At 39.4% G+C, this 20,584-nt stretch overlaps 1 protein-coding gene across 9 annotated transcripts in view; it reads left to right on the top strand.

Annotated features, from left to right (window-relative positions):
• The window catches only part of KDM2B (lysine demethylase 2B), a 129,993-nt gene that overhangs the window by 9,486 nt on the left and 99,923 nt on the right, over positions 1-20,584 (top strand). For all 9 annotated transcript variants that reach the window (XM_076353068.1, XM_076353067.1, XM_076353072.1 and 6 more), the window contains 2 exons: positions 1,918-1,996; positions 9,404-9,450. In XM_076353068.1, the coding sequence (XP_076209183.1) occupies positions 1,918-1,996; positions 9,404-9,450 (126 nt within the window). The remainder of the gene's footprint in view (positions 1-1,917; positions 1,997-9,403; positions 9,451-20,584) is intronic.

The raw sequence follows: 20,584 nt of genomic DNA, 5'->3' as shown, positions 1-20,584 counted from the left end.
AGAGTTGAATTGAATCTAGGCAAAACAATGACAGTGGTTAGTAAGAATGAAAAAGTCAGTTTCTATGAACACATGGAACTGGTTGAGCGATGTATTTATTTATTTTTATTTCCCATGTCCTTGTTTTTATTTTTAATGATAGCTCTTCTTTGATTTTTTTTTTTCTTTTTTTCCTCTGGGAATGTGGGTTGGAAGTTTTCCTCAAGATGCTGCAAGGCAGTGGTGTGATTTTTGGCTTGAATGCAGTTTGTCGTAGCTACTTGTTCTCTAGTCTGCTAGCCTGTATATTTGCCTCTGCTTCTCCCACCGATATTATTCTTGATGTCTGTTGACTTTCTGTCTTGGATGAGAGTGTCCTTAAAAAAATATCTGGTTTGTTTATTTGCTTACCTAAAGCCAGAAGAGTGTTAATGGGAATACCTATGAGAAATGAAGATTTCTCTAGTACAGAAATACTTATTTGGTAACCTTAGTTAATTGGAGTATTCATTACACTTATTTTGAGACTCGTAGCAATAAAGTTTCTGTAATTTTAATGTTTTTGTAAATGGATAATTACTGTGCTCTGATTTGGTAACTTTAAGTAGGAATATTATATCCCTACTTGTCATAATTACTAACTGAATACAGCAAGGAAAAAGCTGTGAAAACAGAGGGTAATATGTCTGCAGGCATGGGAGCTTAGCCTCTGTTTCCCCTATTTCTTTCAGTATGGGTTTTTATAGCAGAGAAACATCAGCGATATAAGCTCGAGTCTGAGGTTCTCATGCTCTCCCAGGAAGCATGTGCATTGCTGGGAATCTTGGAGAAGTTAAACTACTTGTGTGTACCTGAATATCATACATCAAGTGTATAGTGTATTTGGCAGCATGTAGTGTATTTTGTAGTGCTGAAGAGTCAAACAACGTTTTCCAGTTCAAGGTAGCGTATGGGTGCTATATAAAAGTCATTTTTTTTCTTTAAGAAAGGGGGAATAGCAGAACCATAGAAACAGTACGTGGCCACTGCAGGAATTCTTCTTCTCTCTGTGGTAGAAGGCTCCAAATGGACTGTGGGGTTTTGTAGGCATGGCTCACCCAAATCGCTGCCTTGTAACTTTCTCTCTAATCCCCAAATCACTGCTATTGTATCAGACCATTGCATAAAGAAACCCCCAGGAAAGGCCAGTTCTGTGTAATCCTCAGAGTGAAGCAACAAGGTGATACTGGTCAATGTTAAAGTAACAAACTTATGTTTAATTTTCAGTTTGCTTGTGTGTTATACTGTGACTCCCACACAAAAAACTGTTCCGTTTTCACCATCTCCCTAAGTGCCAGGAGCTGTATAACGTTTCTGTCTATCAGCTCCTGCAGTTATGTTTCTGATTAATTTAAAAAAAAAGTACTCTGTTGAAAGTAATAGTAACCCTCACATAAAAAGAAAATGATGTGTTCACAGAATCAGGGCTTTCTGCTATACTCAGATAATGCTCTCAAGAAAGCATTATTACTATGTTTTCTCCTAAGTAGAAATGTATAGCTTAAAATGTATAAACTTAAACATACAGTTGAAACTACACATTTGCCCCCAAAGTACTAGGCTGATGTGCAGTAAGTTAGGATTATCTTTTAACTGTTAATTTGGTACTTGATTACAGCCTGGGTGTTTCAACCCAGACCTTAATTGACAAACTCTGACTGGATTCTATTTTATGTGCATCAGTGAACAGGAAAAATAGAGAGCAGCTGGGAGAGCATTGTCTGTCATTTGGTTTCCGGTTTGGACCTAAAATATGCATTCTCTGTACGTTTTTCTTTAAGCAATAGTGGAGTTCTTTGGTGAGAAAGGGAAATGGGGGAGCGTTTTGAGAAAATGTAATGTGAGGTGCTAATGCCATTGTAATTGATTTTGGATTTTTTTTATTCATTATTCAAACAGATTTTACTTTTGAGTATGTGCAAAGAGAAGCTCTCAGAGTTCCCCTTATCTTCAGAAATAAGGATGGACTGGGAATTAAGTAAGTTACAACCAAATCTTGATGATTAATAAATGCTTTTATAAAATAACCATTATGCTTTCCACTTGTATGTGATACTTCTTTTGATGATCTCAAAATGTATTGCAATTAGCAAGACTGTCAGCACCCTTGAGAAGAGGAATGATTATTTTCCGCTTATAAACAAGCAGATAATGAGGTCTATAAAAGTTAAGTGCATACAGCGTGGTACTACACAATCAAAAGTAAGTCAGTGATGAAAGTTAGGAATAAAATTCAAAGGTTCTTGCATCCAATCCATGCTGTCATGACAGAACAACCCTCCCTTCAATTTTTGACTTCTCAATTGTTTTCTGCATTACAGGTGGAATGTCTAATGATGCCTGTCATTTTCCATTATAATTGTATCTCTTCAGAATGTTACTGCTTTTTAAATATTTAATAATGTCTAGTTAAAATGTGGTATTATTAGAGTCTTTTTGAGGTTGTATTTTGTTAATATCCAGTCATAAAGGATTTGGTATGTTAATAAGAGAATCCTGCAAGTTTCTTTGTAAAAGTGACGGTGTCTAAGAGAAATATTAAAATGATACACTTTATCAGTCACATAATCCATAGTTTAGATAAATGTTCCTTGATACTTTCGGAAATTAGGGCTGTGTAACTGATTATATCTGAAAGAAAATTAATTTTCTGAAAGCATAATTACTTTGCTCAGTTTCAGCTGGAACACCTCAAAGTTTAGGGAAGTGAGGAGTCCCAATTACTAATTAAAAAGAATCAAGCCACCCCAATATAACTTAAGGAGAGAAAGAGAAGAAATAATGTTTGGGGTATTTGACAAGTATATGTCCTTTTACTGTAAGAGCGAATAGGAGCTGCTGTGATGCTTCTCATGATGTAGTAAAATAGTTTTATATGTTGAACTGAAAAAGAAGCGCTTAATAGGTACTCAGTAGTAATTACAGTAATGTTTATTTTGTTGTACCATTATGTTTTACTGGGATATTTTTTCTTTGGTTATTAAGCCCACCTATTTCTCTACTTAGTCCTGGATGCACAGTCTAGTTTCCTGTTAAAAAAAAAATGCAAACACCAAGATACCATCTTTTTATTTGTTTTTGCAAAGCCTTTCCTAGATTGTATCCTAATTTTCTGACAAAAACGTGTACGTATTCTGTAATGTTTTAGACAATAGATAGAAAACCTAGCTATTAAGTGAGAAAGGCTGGTCACTTTTTACAGTTTCTAAATGGTTCTATGCTCCTGTTCGGTGTCATAGAAAATAACCTAATTTTTCTGTTGTATTATTTGAGAGAAGGTGTGGTCGGGTGGAAAGCATTGATCCTTAGAGTTTGTGCAGAAGAGGGGATACAAAAGCATCTGTTTTGATATTCCTGAAGTCTACAACCTTCCATATAACCTTTGTATGAAAACTTGAGAAGCAGAGAAAAGTCTTCCATGTTCATAGCTTAATTATGCTTCACCTGCAGAAGCCACCTCCTTAATCTTAGCTTACATATTACATGACTATAGTATCGTCTTTCCTGATGAATCATTTTCTTGTTTATCTTCTCAGCTGAGTTTTCTTAATGTAAAGTACCATTTGTTCTACGTTCACTCATGACACTGTTGGCCAGCCTAGTTCCTAGAGAGCCAATGACATCTCCATTGAGTGCTTGTCCGAATCTACATTTACACTGCATGTGTATATGTAACCACCACCTGAAGCGGAATCATTTTAGCTTCAGCAGAAGCTTTATTATTTACAGGAAATTTCTGCTCCCTTAAGGGTTGTGCTCTCCACTCTACTCACCCAACTTGGCATCCCAGTTCCTTGCTTCCTCTCAGCCTCTAAATACAGGAGCTTTCCCTCCTAGAATGATTTTTCCTGTTGCATTAGAGCCTCTGTTTTTCTGACCCTCCTTTTGGCTTCTCTGCTCAACTTGGCAGGGAGATTTTTTTTGTTGAAGGTTGTTGCTACTTTTTTGTTCAGTTTATTTCTTCAAGAGATGCTTCTCTTGGAGGAGTCAGCTGAAGGACATATCTACTGTGGAAAATGATGGAAAATAATCTGAGACAACTGCTCTCTCAATATGCATTGGTTTTAAACTGCTGCTTCTAAAGGGCAAGTGATAAAAGCTTCAAGAATTTCTTCTTCTGGAAGAAGCCGTCAGCTCTTCTGTGAAACTGGGGAGTGTTTAGGAGCCAGAGATACTATTGCACCTTCCTAGCAGCCAGATCTTCCTCCTGTGTATGAGGAAGTTCACAAATTCCCCACAGTACAAGAAGAAAACTGGGGAGATGTTTCAGCTCCTACTGTGCCAACAGTACTTGTTCAGCTAGTGCTCCATCAGCGGAGAAGTGTGGAAGTGAGAGCTCATCCCACAGACACAAACATTACTGGGCTTCAGATCCTCAGCTGCAAATGGCAGAACATTATCAGAGATGGATAACGAGTACTGCAGCCTGGGACCAGTGTTTCCTATGGTTGCCTGTACCAGATAGTGGTGCCTCCAGAGCTCAGGCTGCCTCGATCCTTCACAAAGATACCTTGTTTCTTGGTGTCAGTAACCGCAAGATGTAATATCTGTTTCTTCTTGATAGCTCATTATTCAGGATTCTGTAATGAGGCAGTTTCACCTTAGACGTTTCAACACTCAAGTCTCAGCTCACACATCATCATTGGCTTCCCTATTGTTCCTGTGCCCGAAATCTGGAGAGCTGCCACCTGGCACTCCTCTCCACTTTCGGTTAGCTGTGTGCTTTCACTGAAGCCTCCTGGTGTGATACTGCCTTTGGACAGTGGTCTTTGGTCTTTCTTGATCCAGGGGTTCAGAGACTCCTCAAGCTAATGGGATCATGTAAAGAGTAATCTGTTTTTTTGTGTCATGTGTTGGCTTGTTTTTCTTCAAGATGTGTTGTTTTTAGATGCAGTCAGCCTTCCTATTCCTTTTCCTTCCTGGAAGCTACCAGTAATGTTTGTTAAGACCTTGAAGAAGGGAGGGCTTTGGCTGTCTACCTGCCCCTTCTATGGTTATACGCCATGTGTACAGACAGGCCAGGTTATAGATGTACTTCTGTGTTTTGCTGAGGCAAAAAAAAGACTTGGCCTCATGCTTATGTGTATGCACACATACACAGCATGAATCCATGTATAGATGACCACACCTCAAAGACGACCATTGAAAATCAGGTACCTTTCTTTGTAAGCATTATCAAAGCAGTCAAATAAATAGCAGTTTTGGAACATGCATTGGAAGTGAAGAAGTAGCAGGACTGAATACTGCATGCCTTAATTTTCCAGCTGGAGTTCTGCAGCTCTGGCAGTTAGGATAATGCATCTTTTGAATTCTGAACTGGACTGCAAAGAGGTGGAAGAGGAGTAAATGCTAATCCACAGCAAGAGTTTCGGAGTCACTTACCTGACTCTCTGTCACACACTAATGCTTTGGACAGTGAAGGAGAAATACGTGTTTCAGTTTGCTGTGATGAGCTTAAAATAGTCTCAGCAGCCAGGCTTGACGAGCCAGCTCTTCAGTTTCCTACTGGCTGCTGGTATCATTCTAATACTAATCTGGCGTCTTTCCTCCTTTCTAGGGCTGTTTCCCTTTCTCCCTTTTGTGAACCATCCACTCATCATGTGCAACTTCTTCCTCTAGCTGGAATTCACTGTCAGAGAAGAGAGTAAAAATACTGAAGCTTTTTTTTTCTTTTGAGGATATTTTTGATGAATTAGTATGCTGACAAAAGTAAGAGCAAATTTTATCTGATAGGTGAGTTTTGGATGGTTCCTGCGTGGAATCAGTTGAATTTTCCATTTCACAGTTAGTTGGGTGAATTGTTTTTATATTTCCATTCTCTGCTGAATCATTGAATACTGACTGCTCTGGGGGATTAAAATACTAGAATTTGTAGATCAGTAATCTCGTATACGACATTCAACATTCTAATATTTTTTTATTTAAATGAGCATGACTTATTAGTTTGAAATGATGTTGTAAAGGAATTGTACACACTTGGGCATAAATGTCACTAGAGTGAGAGAAGGTTGGAAACACAGTTTATGTGTATTTTAAATGACAGAGTGAAATGCATGAGCAAACTTTCCTATTTGGCACTCTGCAGGGTAACATGATTTAATTTTATTTACATTTCTACTTCTTAACATGTATCTATCAAAAGTAGCTGACGTGCAATATATGAGTTTTGTGGATGTGTAGATACATAAATGCTGTGTGCATTGTATTCCAGCAAGATCAAGATAGTGTTGACACCTGCCTAATGGATCCGAAACATTGAGAACCTTCAGTCTCATCATCCTGACATTTACTGCTTGAAATAATGAGTGTCGTAGTCTGCTGTCGTCCATCACTAGAGCAAGACTGGACAGTTTGCCTTTGGATCCAAGTCATTTGCTGATGAAACTCAGGAACCTTATGTTCCACTTCAGGCTCTGGAGGAAATTATGCCTTACTGGGTCTTTTCTAGCACTACTGTCTCTTGTCCAGAGGAGGCTGTGTGTATCATGATAATGGTAGATTAGGTGATCCGCATATATGTAGGGTGACTTTTGAGATACATACATATATAAAAAATGTAAGATGATTTTTAGACATTTTGAATAACTGATGATACGTGCTTCCACTTGTGTTTGCTGTTAAGCAGTCAGCTTGCATGTCTGTGCCTGGCAGATGTACAAAGCATAGCTGAACAGTTTGGTTACTGTGCTTGGAGGTACTCTGAAATGGCAAGGAATGAGATGAATGAGGAAAAATTATTATAATGAAACTTTGAAAATTGCTTTCCTGTGTATTTCTGACCATCGTGAGCTGTTACTTGTATGGCTAGAAGCAGGAAGGTCCACCTGTGATCTTTTAGCAGAAGAGGAGCTGTTTTTCTCAGAGGGTTGTTTGGCTGTTTCCAGGATTGTAACTTGGAGAGAGAATGGTGTTTGGAGAGATGTTGTCTCTTTTATCTGAACAGCGGTCACCTTGCATTGTATTGTGGTTAATCAGATATGTATGCTAGCCAGAGCTCATCCTCGTTAGGACTTGAATAGGAGACTTCTCTGGCAAATATTTAAACATCTACTAAAATGCGAGTTTGCACCAGTGCACACTAAGGTGTTTGCGTTTCTTTTCTGTTTGAGGCAACATGATTTGTATATAACAGAATGCTGAAAATCTCAAATGTAGTCCGTCATATTTTGGTGTTAAGTCAAGTCACCCCGCTATACTATTCTTCACCTACTTTTTATGATATATGAAATCTTTCAAAGCATTCATAGTGTTTTTACGCAAGATGCATTTGCCTGAAAATTGCGTAACAGTGAGAAGAAAAAATCTCTGCTCAGTTCTTGTATTGTTGGTATTCTGGATTTATATGCAGAAAAACAAATGAACCAACACTTACTGATTAGTTTAGGACTGGTGACATTCAAGAAAACTTTTTTTTTTTTTGCCAATCATAGTGCAGTAGCAAACCAGCCCTAATTGTATAAGAGTGAGTGTGGCAGTTGTGCTGGGTGGGCCTGAAGACGAAGAAGTGCAGTCATTTATGGTCTCAGCAGCCAGCAGAATGGGATTGTATTAAAGCTGGACCTCCCAAGGCAACCCAACTACAAAATGGGTTCTTGTAGTTGAAACCTGTGGTGTTCAAGCCTAAAATTCTTCCCTTGGTGTACTCGTTCTCTAATGTATCATACATCCTGAGATTGCAGAGAAAAAAGCAAGGATATGCCAGGTGTGCCCTCCAAAGAGCTAAACATGCAATTTTATTGTTAGGGAGGATTGTATTCTTCCAGTTTGAGTAATGTTTATTGTTGGCTACTGCTGGAGCTCTCAGAAAGACTTGATTTGCTTGTATGTATCTGGGTTAGGGTTGTTATCTATCTTGGTTGTTGATTTTTATTTTGATTTATACAAATGTGAAAAAGATTGCCCATCTAATTATTCTACATGTCTGACATAAAGTACAGGCAAGCTGTGGCATTTGAAGATAAGCCTTGCATGTTCTTGTTACCTGCAAATAGTTCCTCCTTTCCCTACTTCTGACTTTCCAGTGCTTGGAAAAAAAGATGAGCTCTGAATGAACCCTGAAGGTCAGTAGATTCAGGCTGTTTCATTCCGGCAAGGGAGTGAATTCCAAAGCTGTGGGGCCCTCACAGCTAAATGCAAAGATGTGAGCGTTGGCGGAGAACTAACAAAAGATATTGTCCAGCCTCCACATCCCACCAGAGGAAGGTGATAAGGGTAGAAGAAAGTGGACAAACAGAATTTGGCAAATAGTTCTCAAGATATATGCATGACAGTAAATGGATTTTTTAACTTTACCTTTCAGTGTTTTCTTAATAGTAAAAACTACTGCTCTAAAAGTTTGCCTATGGGCTGGATTGTTCTGATTTCTAACTGAATTTTGTCAAAAGTCCTCTATGACCAGAAGCAAGTTGTTTATCTTCAACCCAGGACAGTACAAGTCGGACAGAGCACCTAGCTGGCAGGTCCCACAGGGCTGTTTTTCATTACAATTCCTTAGTCAGTTTTTGTGCAATGTGAAATGTGAAATACTGTCATTAAGGTAAAGTCAATCAGCTTTAAAACCCCACTACTGTTTCCGTTTTCTTTTTCCATCCAGTCTATGTCTTGCAGAATTTTACTCTCTCCTGACACATAAAATTCATGCACTTGATGTACTAGGCTATTGTCTAATTACATTAAACCCTAAAACATTGCCTGTGTTAGAACTGATCGTATAAATGCATCGACATCGGTGAACTGATTATGCTACCATTTAATTTAGCTCTGAATTAGCCCAAATTGAATTGAACAACAATTTGCCTACCCACCAAATACAGCCAGGTTGTCTTCTGCCAGACAAGGAGGTTTGGAATAGTCATTAAAACAAAGGGGCCTGAATTCATTATGTTTTATATGTTATTTCCAAGCAGTGAATCCAATCTATGATGATGTGACTTTGAACAAATTGGTTTATTGCTCTATGCCTCAGTTTGTATCCACTGGCAAATGTGATAATGCTTACCTCGGGGAATATACGTGAGGCACCACCAGTTGCAAAGCACTGCGAGTTGCTTAGGAGGAGCGAGCTATAAAGGTTTAGATTTTATTGAAATCACCCCCAACCTCTTCCCTTCCCTCCGACTCCAGTGCTGCTAGAGAGCGCTTGAAAAGACACCTCTTCTCCTCTTTCATTACAAGTAGAGAAACTTCTGTACACTTGCCAATGCAAAGATGTTATGTATGTCATTAAAACTTGCACTGTCCACACTTCAGAGAGGCCTTGCTTGATTCCACCTACTGCATTACAGACAAAGAGCACTATACATTTCTTTCTCTTTTATTATGGTAACGAAAGTGTACCCATACTTATCTTGACAGTATTTAACGTTGCTTTCTTTGCTAATTATAGAATGCCTGACCCGGATTTCACCGTCAGAGATGTGAAGCTATTAGTGGGTAAGTTATTTTGAATGCACTGGATTAACTCTATACAGAACAGAATTGCTTTGAAATACTTGTCCGGTTGTGTTTGTAGACATTTGTGATAACTCTCAGAATCTGGGAGAAGGCATGGAGCAGCAATTTGTAAATTAAAAAGGCTGGGAGAACCCTAATTAGTAGTTGTACTGACTGGACTCTGATCTCATGCTGGATAATTGGCCATTTGAAAGAGAGTGAATGCTTTTGCTCTTAACAGGTGTCCTACATACAGTTTTGTGATCCTGGAAAGTGGCAGCTCTATTGATCAAGTTCCTATTTTTTTTTAATCTGTTGTAGAGCATCTGTTTGTAAAAGGTATGATTGGAGCCATATCACCTTTTGCCTGTGCTCTCCCCACAGTCTTTATCAGTGTCAGGCCAGGTCAGTGCTTTGAGGAAAGGTTGCTAAGAGAGACTGAGCACAAAGCTTTGCAAACTGCCTGTCTTTTTGATAAGACACAAACCAGAGAAGTGGTGACTGTAATGATCAAATGTTTCCTAGCAATTTTTACAAAAGAATTTTTTTTTTAACTCTAAGAAAAGCTACATTTTGAGTAGGAGATTGTACTGTATGTTTCTTTGAAATCTGCTTTTACTGAAGATGGATGTGTTATTTATCATTTATCTGAAATTGTTGCTGAATAGTGATACCGCACTCTGTGAAGTCGTCGCTGTGGAGCTAGCTGAGTTTTGGATATGTTAGCTGCAGTCCTTCACGGAGACGTTTAACTGCATTCTTGATATTTAGAATTTACTGGTTTTATTTACCTGCGTTGTGGCAGGAGTTAATCTTTTAAATTAGCCCCATTGCTGCATTCTGAAAGATGAATTTTTGAAATCCCTCTTGAGTTTAAAAATCAATAGGAATATCAGGTCTGGAAAAGATGAAGTTAAGAAAAACAAGGGAGAGGAACTTGTGCCTCATTTCTGTTCAGTTGGGGTTATCTGTGAGAGAGGGGTTATCTCTGATAACCTTCCTTCACAAACAAAACTTGGCAATGTTGCTTAATTTATGACCATTTATAAGTTCAGGGAAAAAAAAAAAGCCCCAAACCTCTTTGGCAGAAAATGCTAGAGAAGTGGTGTGGGAAGTGCTATTTGGTAGCATTTCTGTTGGTCAATCTGCAGTTAAATTAGGAAATAATATGAGAGTATTTGGAAGTCCTAAATTTTATGGATTTCCTAAATACCTGCATGTGCACATTTGTAGGTACGGAATACCTCTTTTTGCTGCAGAGGAGCCTCGTGCATAAACCTTGTAATTATCTGGACCCTGTTTGCAATATTCTGTGAATTTGTTCCATAGCTGATAAAGTGCCATTTCTGCCTCTGAAACTGCTGAAGTTGAGGGTCTGATTTTGAGATGTTTTGGAACAGCGTAGTGTTGCGTAACAACATTGTTTTTCCTGTAACAGTCAAAGTGTGGGAGTTGCATTTCCTCAAGATTGATGTCCCTTGAAGTATTAGGGGGGTGGAGATTCCTGTGTACATGGCCAGCAAAGCGGGAGGATATTTATAAATAAAATTAGATTTATAAAACAATGGAGCAGAAATAACAGTCGTAATTAACTCTGAGATTAACTTTAATGTAAAAGTGTGCCATTTCTCACAGCTGGTTCAGCAATCCGTGTTGGCTCTTGGCTAGATGCCGCATGTCATGGGTCTTTTTTTATTGTGTTTGGGCAAGCTCCCTTTGGAGTTATTGTGCTGAACCTGTAATTTGGTCAAGAACATTGTCACCTGCTGTCTTTTTTTTTAATATGGTTGATGACTTCTGGCATCGCAGGTGGAAACTTTGATTCAAAAGATCTAAAATATTTGGGAAATGGATTGTAAGTTATACCTGAAAAGTCATGGTTCTTATGGCAAAGGGTTTCTGTCGCTGTGGAATTTGTGCCATATGTAACAGCCACATTGACACTGAGAGCACCTGAGGGCAATTCCTGTCTCCATGCCAAATTTCTAAATTACCTACTAATGACTTTGGGAAACTGGTGAGCAATTTTCATGTTGCATATCATTGCTGATAATTTTTTCTCATTTTAGTTTAATATATATGTTACACTCACCAGCTAATGTTCAAATAAAGCAGATGAAAATTCTTGTTTTATTAATATCTCCTGTGATTGTCCATGCATTTTTTTAGCAGGCTCCTCAGATCTTGCCTGAACCTCCAGGTATCTGCATTTCTGAAGCGCAGTGTTTTCAAAACTTACTCAATGCCTTGCTGAACCTGGGAGGGGAATGGTGTTTTGCGACTGTGAAGTGGAATCATCATAACTCTCTGCATCTGAATGTGCGTGGGAGTTGATAGAGAGAGAACATAGCTTGAAAAATGTTGTGTTCTGTGTAAACTTGTTGGTTTTTTAAGTGCTCGTCATTATAGTATGCTGGTGCTATTTAAACCTATCATTTGTTCTCTTTTCTTCTTTGAATCCGGGGAAACACATCTGTTATAGAACATTTTAAAGAGATGGTGCTGGGTTTTTCCAAAGCACATAAATTCCATAGGAAGTTACTGAGCCTTTGGTCTCAAATTATTCTGAAATCTTACTTTCTTTTTCTAATGTGATAGTTGTATCATCTCCATATTCAGGTACCTATAAGTCACAAGGAAATAACAACAATTGGTAGCCTAGCTTTTTAAATTTCCCTTTGAAAACTCTAGTCTGGGGCAATAATAAGGAGAAAAAAAAAAAGGTGGGTTTTTTGGTCGTCCTGTGTGGTTACTTGGGCTTAGGTGTCTTTTTTTTTTTTTTTTTGATGTTTCACCAGACTTCCAAAGAAACATTGCCATTGCTTGTTGGGTTTTTTTGTTTTCATTGTTTAAAAAAATGCAGATACCAGCTGTAACTTAGTTTGGTAATGTTTATGACCTACTGTTTATGACTTGCACGTTAGAGTGCATGAATGTGCACCTACGTGTAACGTGTGTGGATGAAACACTCTTCCCGTACAGTAGCTTTACTTTAAAGAGCAAACACTTTAAACTGCACGGTTGGAATAATGGTTATAACTAGACTCCTACCTCCGTATGAGAGATATCCTGGATATATTCTTTAAACCTGAGACAGTGGATTAATTTCAGCAGTTGGAATTTGTCTGATCTCAGAAATGGCTGTGAGCCAAGAATACAAATGGAGAAGAGGAGAGGAATAACTGGCCTGCTTAGGAACTTGAGATAACTCTTGAAAGAAGAAAAACTCTGTTGTAATTTAATAACTATTAAGCTTTGCAATTTAATTGTCTAAGGTAGATTTGGTTGCTAATTCTGAAGGACAGAATGTCACTGTCATGTCTTCATAAGTTGATTTAAAACTTGATGAAGAGAGTCATTGGCCCTCTTGACATCTCCTTAAATGTCTGCCACATCTGCACTAAAAGTTCGATGAGTTATTTCTGCAGGCTCCTTTTTTTTCACTCTTGGCATGCCATGCTGGTGTATTGGTGGTGTTAATATATGCATATGGACTACTTAAAAAACAAGCGCACAGCAGTAGCTAGTAAGCATTGGGGCTTGGTTTTATTCCAAAAATTTTTCCACATTTGTGATTGTTGTCTTTAGATTTGCATAGTATCTTGGTTTATGTCCTTTTTCTTTCTTTCATGTTCTCCTACTCCCTTGTTTTCAGGGCTCCCAGAAGTTCAGAGGACTTACCTCCATTGTCCATTTCTTCTTCTCTGTAGTTAACTGGAAGAGCCAGTCTTCCAGCCAGTAAACAGTGTATCTCAAGGATACTCCCTGACAGGGCTACTGGTGAGACTGTCAGACACTGTTCTTTTTCCCTGGCTGCTAGTCATGTAAATGTAAATCACAGAGCTCTCTAGAAACTCTGCAGAAGTGTCTTTACAAAAAAAAAAAAGGGGGGGGAGCGTTCAAGTTAGCTGAAGAACTGATTATGGGGGGTAACAGATATGTGAAGTGGTAAGTGTTGGGACAGCACAATAGCTATTACTAATTTTTCCTCAGATTGTGTGATTCTGAGTGACTTATTGCTCCTCATGCCCAGAAGAGGTAGCTATACAGAATAATCGATGTTTTCCAGGCCTCTTGTGTTGGCTTCTTCTGCCAACAGTGCTTCTGGGCCACAACATAGAAAGGTGTCTGTCACAGATGGGCAGGAAAGAAAAAGCGTGTTTTCCTGGATATGTCTGCTTGAATTTCCAGACATACATACCTGTGTGAATGCTTTGTGCTAATTACACTAAAGAACAAATGAAGTACACTTGCCAAGATTAGCCTAAGCCTGAGCAAGGAGAAAGGTAACTGCCTTGCTCAGCAAGCTGTTTGAAAACCAGGGCTTCTGTGGTAGCCATTGACCATCTCTAGCTTTTGCTACTCTTGAATTCAAGGACCGAATGCAATCGTTTGCTTTAGTCTTTGATGTCATAAAGCCAAAGCATTCCATTTTTTCATTTGTTTGATTTTTGTCTTTGTATGATGTCCGTGAAGAATAATATAATCTGAAGAAGGGACCACGGAGTAGTTTTGGAAGCTATGAACTACATGAAGGAGGGAAAGAAAGAAAGAGGAAGCATACATGAATGTATGCATCAATCCAAGCTCTTTTCTCTTGCTTTGATTACTTTTTTTTTTTTTTTAGTGGTTTGCTTGGGTCAGCACTGATTGAGTTTAAAAGAGTATCTGCTTTTCTGTGGCATCTGCAGTGTCTTGCCCTTTGACTTGTAATTGATGTCTGCACTGCCTTTGTCTTCCTGGGTTGTCACAGTATGCCCAGGAACTCCCTGGGTAGGTGTGGAGTCCCTGCAGAAGCATGGTGTCTATATCTAAACAGTAATGGCTAGTCTGGATGTATTTACTTTTATTTTTTATTTTTAACTGACCTCTCTTCAGTTTGCATGCCACAGGCTGGCAGTCTATTGCCATTGAGTCCCAGCCTTTACACTCACAACTAAATAAACCACTAAATAAACCTCAGTGGTGCTGCTGGGTCTGTAACGTGCATTGCCTCCTCTCTCTACAGGCTGGTGTAGCTTTGTGTGCCAGGGTATGTATTACACCCCCCCAAAGTCGAGCTTGCAATCCTGGCTAGTGGCAAAAGGGGCGATTTCAAAACATGCTGAGGATTGTAAGAAAGAAAAGAGACTTTCAGTTATTGTGATCCCTGGGCTGAAGAGGTTAAAGTTGTGACCACAGCGGTCACTTCTGTAGGATCAGCAGCATTGTTGTATGGAATTCACCGTGCCCAGCCGGGCATTGTATCAGTGGGAACAGTGGAAGTACAGGATTTATACTATTCATGGGGTGGTCTAACAACTGACATAAACTCACCAATTGATTTTATTTAACTAATTCACTAAGGGTTTATTTGTAGAATTAAAAAAATAAGTGTAGGAGCAGTGAAGAATGTATCATCAGTCATGTATTTTGCTATTAAAATCTGATGCTGTAGATGGGACTGGGCCATAATGCTTACATGGATAGCAAATGTTTGGTTCCCTTCATTTAGTTGCTGTGTTCTCTTCACAAACTGTGTTGAAAGGCTTTGGTGTTTTTGTCTCGTATAAAGAATCCAGGTAAAGTTGAAAGCAGCAAAGCTTTTAATTGTGATAAAATTTGTGCATTGAGATATGTCAGTAAAAAGCAAACATGACAAAGCTCCCAAAACTGTTGCAGAGAGCAATCTTCATCTGGCCCAAGGAGACGATGCACAAGATGGGACCTAATAGATTGTTTCAATATTTGATTTCTGTGATTCTGTCAAATCTTTAAAGACCTGGCGGCAGGCTTTGATCTCCAAGACAAAGAGTGAAAGGAAAACCAAGGCTCTACATATCCTGTTGCTTTCTTTGCTGGGAGTAGCTGAAGAGATACCTGATTATGGCTGGGTTTTGCCTTCTCATTAGAAACACCAAAAGAACAGGAGCTGAGCCAAAAATTTCAGTTGCAAATTGAGTGTTTAAAGAAATACGTGTGAAGGTCTGTGCCTCAACTATGAGTTTATAATCATGGTGTCAGTGGAGAAAGATAATAGAATAAATTACATCATTAAATCCCAGATGTTTGCAAGGCAAAAGCCCTATAAATAAGGGGGTTTGGCCCTGCAAGTGCAGGTCAGCCTTCTCTTGTGCTGCTGACAAGTATTGGTTCTGGAGGAGATGCTGTGTGCTGTCATACATCTGCTCATGGTTTATTCACTAAGTGAATAAGATGTTAAGGACTTCATCATACCGCACTGACATGAGCAACTGAGCTTTAACATCAGTGGAAGAAATTAGACCTGCAGAGGAGTATTTCACTGGCTGTCAAGTTTTTTTTTCACAGGGGAGAGACCTAAGCAAGTTTTCTGAAGTTTGGCATCGCAACATTTTGCTCACTATAGGAGTAACTGCAATTCCACAGTGTAATGGTGCACAGTAGATAGTGTGGCCTTCTTTTCACAGGTGGAAACGGGGCTGAAAGGTGAAATGATCTGCTCAGGTGTCTGTTCAGTGCAGTGCTGGAAAATGAATTTAGGGAGCTTCAGTTTCTAGTTTTCCTGTAAACTGTAAATGATGTACTGAATGTGGCGAGCCATGGCCTCTTTTGTGCAGGGGACTGTGATGGGGTGGAACAAGTTCCCTTACTAGTTAATGTAAGCAGGCTGATTTAAATAATTTAAATTCAGTTGGGACAGAAAGGATTACTGCCTGTCAAGTGTACATAACAGCCATAAGCTATGTGAGGCTCTGTATCTTTCACCTAGCCATTTTTGTTCTGTCAAATACATATGCTGCTGTGAGAATGAGAATAACATGCCAGGTACTTCACAGAAAGACAAGAACCTCCCTAATCCATACTTCTGGAAGTAGGTGATAATGAAAGGGGAATGGAAAGAGATGCAAATGTTGTAGGTAATGATTATTCTGGGTTTATAAAATGTGATTTATATATATTAAAAACTGTACACACATTTCTAGATGAATACATATACATATGTATAACTTTCATTCAGTACTCAATGAAGAATCATAAGTGGGGTCTCCACAGAAGAGAAAATTGTGGTGGTGGTGACTGCAGATCAGGTGGGTAAAGGCAGGAGGGAGGGCAGAGACCATGTAAAACATTTCTTTTACATTAGCATACATTTCTTCTGGTGCGTTAGCACAATAGTTCCCGAGTTGGCTGTGCAAATGTGTTCAGCTTTTTGTTAGCTACTCAAAAAAAGCTGAAAGCAAACCAGATAACTGAGTAACTACTTCCTAGTGATTTTTTGGTTCATTCCTCCTGCATGTTTGCTCCCCCTCTCAAATTGATCTGCTCTGAAAATTGTATCATGGTTGAATTCACATTGAACTACAAAGCAAGTTGAGAGGCTCGTAGTGTGGTCTGCAGGCAAGTAGGGGAAATTTTGTCTTAATCAATGTACAGTTCTCCATCCTGTGAAAGAAAATGGGCCGTGCAGATACAAAAGAAGGACAAAGCAGCCACACACTGCAGTTCAGAAAACTTTCCATCACTTCTGCTGAATAGGGACCTAGTGTTGCTTTTTCTATAGAGCAACGCTCCATTTGTTTCAAGGAAGTTGTGAAATTGGAGACCAGGAGGAGTTAGGAGGGAGGCTCATTAGAGAAACTTTGTTGAAAGGAGTGCTTCCCAAAATTAAACAGGCTGCTCAAAGGAAGTGCAAAAGTCTGCCCTCGGACTTGCATCTAAGTCTTGATTAAGATGTATGGTTCTCCCCCTGTGTGGGGATTTGTCCTGTGAATGGGAGTGCCACGTTTGGAAGAGCAGAAGAGCTGAGTCAGGAGTCATTAGCTGCTGTATCTCGAGAAGTCTTGTGTGGAGGGATAAGGAGGAAGCAGTGAGGTCTTTGCTCTGTTCCTAGTGTCCAAATAATGCATTTTTCAAAACGCAGTGGACCAGGCTCTTCTAGGGGACAGTGGTCAAGACTGATCTTATGGGAGGGGAGGTACTTGTATGACATATTTCCATTCATTGTAAGATTTCTTCTCTTGTTGCTCATGGGTTTTTTTGTGCCCCACGGTGTGATCTGTGCCTGGCTTGCTCTCTGGGTTCTGCTTTTTTCCTTTTCATGTCAGTGGGACTGTTGGAGTATTAACCAAAACTGAGTTAATGAAAGCATCTTCATTGTTCTCATGGTTTGGAAGGCCAATGTCTGTGTAGTTTTATAAAAAACAACTTGTGAACATGTTCTTCAGCCTGTGAGGATTCAGACTGAGGGTACCTCAGTCTCTGGATCCTGCAAGTCACACCCTAAATTCATCAAGGGATCCACAAGAGACAGTACATCTTTCCAATAGCTGAGAGGAGCAGGGGGATCCGAGAGCACTTTGAAGACAGGAGATAAGGATGGCTCCTTGCAGGATGAGGCTGAGCTTGGATGTTCCTCACAAGTGACTGTAAAATAATTGCATGTCACTGCTATTCCCATTGATCCGAGGATCCAAACCCAAAACCTGTGCTTTAAGGGAGCTAAGTTATGTACCTGGCTACAAACTTTTTCAAGGGGAAAAATGGAAAATCAGAAAGCAGTGTATGTCAAGGCCAGTGATTTGTCTCAAATGTTATAAGGCTATTTGCAGTATTACGGCAACATGTGTTTGAGATACAGTCTTTATAAAAACAGTTCCTCCATCATACTGTGTTGTGGCCAAAACTTGTTTCAAAATCTCCCACTATTTTTTAAAAACATTGTGTTTTTAAAATCAAGTTCCAAGTGTCCTCACAGTCATGCTGTTGGGACTGCCAACATGCTTCATGCTCTGAAGCTTCTCAGTAATTGGGAAATCTGCTAAGTCAGACCTCAACTAAAATCAGCAAATAAATGTTACCACTGAAAATGATAATTTCCAAGTGCCTCTAAGCTAGGATGGAGTCAAACCAATGGTCTATCAACAAAGGGGTTTATAATGACTGTTGGTGTGAGCTGGCCAGACTTCTAGCTGTTGCATTTCTTTTTAAATGTGAGAACTACAAAGAGGAAACATCTGGACAATAAAAAAAAAAAAAGTGCTGTTTTATTGAAGGGATTCATTCCAATTCTGTCTAGCAGTTTTCTCTTTTCCAACTACAGCACTGAAGACTTATTGGCTCATCCTTTTGTCTTTTTTTCCCCTTTCTTTTCCCTTGAGCGACCTCTCCTGTTTTCTTTGTATCCCTCTTTCTTTGATGAGGCTACTGTACTGTACAGAACTCATTTTACTTCCCTAATCTCATAGTAGCTTGTGAGGAAGTACAGATAAATCCTTCCAGACTTGAGCAAGTGCTATTAGGATACTCTTACCAACCATGAAACAATAATGATAGAGAGATCAACATACTTTGCTGTAAGCAGGACCAGTAGGACTTGACAGGTGGGATTTTGTTTATCATGGGATCTATTAGTTCTTTGTGGGACACCAGCAGTCGTGTATGTTGATCAGACAATGTAATGTGATTTCTGAGCTGTTCCTCTCTTTGCTCCCTGTTTGCTCAGCTCTAGGAGGAATTACAAAGTTGTGGAGCGGCACTGTGTCCTCTCCTGGGCAGAATTAAAATTAGAAACTAGACTTCAGAGTTTCTGAATGGATTTTTTTCAAGTGAAGGTTACATTAGTGATTTTTCTACAGTCTGAGGACTCTACCTAATTTGTTGAAAACTGAAGCAGTTTGTAGCAGCTCTGAAGCAACCCTTTGGGACTTTGGCATCCACTGATATTAAGGTGGAGCAGTGCACGTATAAAGTGGAAATCTCTCTATATTAAAGTGGCATATTGCAGACTTTCAGAGGACATTGCTTCATTCAACATGCACTGGCTTTGTGCCTCTTAAATAGCTTATTGTTTAAGAAAAGCTCTAGTCTGTAATATCAGAAGGGGACGTTGGGGCTATGGTTTGGTGTCACTGTATGATTTCCTACAGCAGCCGCCGGTGCTGGTGCTCGATGCACATCCCTTACCCTGATGTTTGTGGAAGTGTGCTGTGACGCAGGCAGGGAGCTGACCCCGCTTAAAAAAATTATTTAAGCCTCATCAGTTTCTTGAGTACTGGTGAACAGTTTGTATCATGAAACCAGGACCTGGGGCAGAGGGAGGTTAAAACCTACCCAGTGTTCCTGATAGACTGGAAATAGAAACTTGTCCCTCTAATTCCAGTACCGTGCTCTGGTGCCAGACCATCTTTTTGTCGTCTAAACTGGCATCTAGCTTTCGCTATTGCTGCCTATTATGTGCCCTGGTATAGTGTCTCTATTCTTTGTGCTACCCACTGCATCTAACAACTTGGGTTTTTGCCATACCAATTAAGCAAGTCTAAATTGGTGTCCTGCTCATTCTCTTCCTTCTCTCCCCACTTCTGGCATTGCTCTCCTATCCCCTTCCTGTGTGCTGGCACTGGCTTTGCTCTTTCTTGCAGTGAGGTGGTTCAGAAAGTTGAACTGGCAGAAAACTCTCACTGTCTTCCTCCCTTGCAGAGAGAGGGAGGAATATATATATATATTTTAAAATTATTATTTTTTTAATGCTGGTTTAGCTCTCAGGACTAACTGATGCTGGGCTAAAACATGATGGATGTAGCCTTCTACCTCTGTCATGAGTTTCCACTGGGGAGCTGTGCATCAGAAGAGTGCCTGATGAGTGAGCCTTGATCCATGCTTAGGGTCTTCTGTGCAATAAAATAAAAAGAAGGTATTTGATGCTCCCTCTTTATGCCTTTTTTTGGCTCTTAGAAATAAAAATGAAATATTACAACACTCGCTTGCCTATGTTTAGCATGTCCGCTGACTTGCCATTTTGGAAGTAGAACCATTTCTATTTTTAGAGCTGAGCTTCCTGTTTGAGCTCTCTTTAAGTTTGTCCTTTGCCTAACACAGTCAAACTCTTTAAAAAAATATTAGTTAAACTGGGACAGTTTTGCTAAAAACAGTTATGTTCATGTCCTGATATAAACAACAGTAAATCCGCTTTGAATGAATGTTATAAAAATTAAAACTCTCAAAAGAATGTATTTCCATGATGTCAAAACATGGAAGTGAAATTGAACTGCTGTGTTGATGTGGTCATGGTTGTCTCAAAGCCTCTGTCTCCAAGTGGATTTAAAAATGAGTTGTCCACATGGGAAAATTAACCAGAATAGCTATTTTAGAATAACTCCCCGTAGTCACACTGTTC

Source organism: Aptenodytes patagonicus, chromosome 15 (genome assembly GCF_965638725.1).
Source record: "Aptenodytes patagonicus chromosome 15, bAptPat1.pri.cur, whole genome shotgun sequence".
Classification (NCBI taxonomy): Eukaryota; Metazoa; Chordata; class Aves; order Sphenisciformes; family Spheniscidae; genus Aptenodytes; species Aptenodytes patagonicus.
This window is presented reverse-complemented; position numbering and strand designations above follow the sequence as displayed.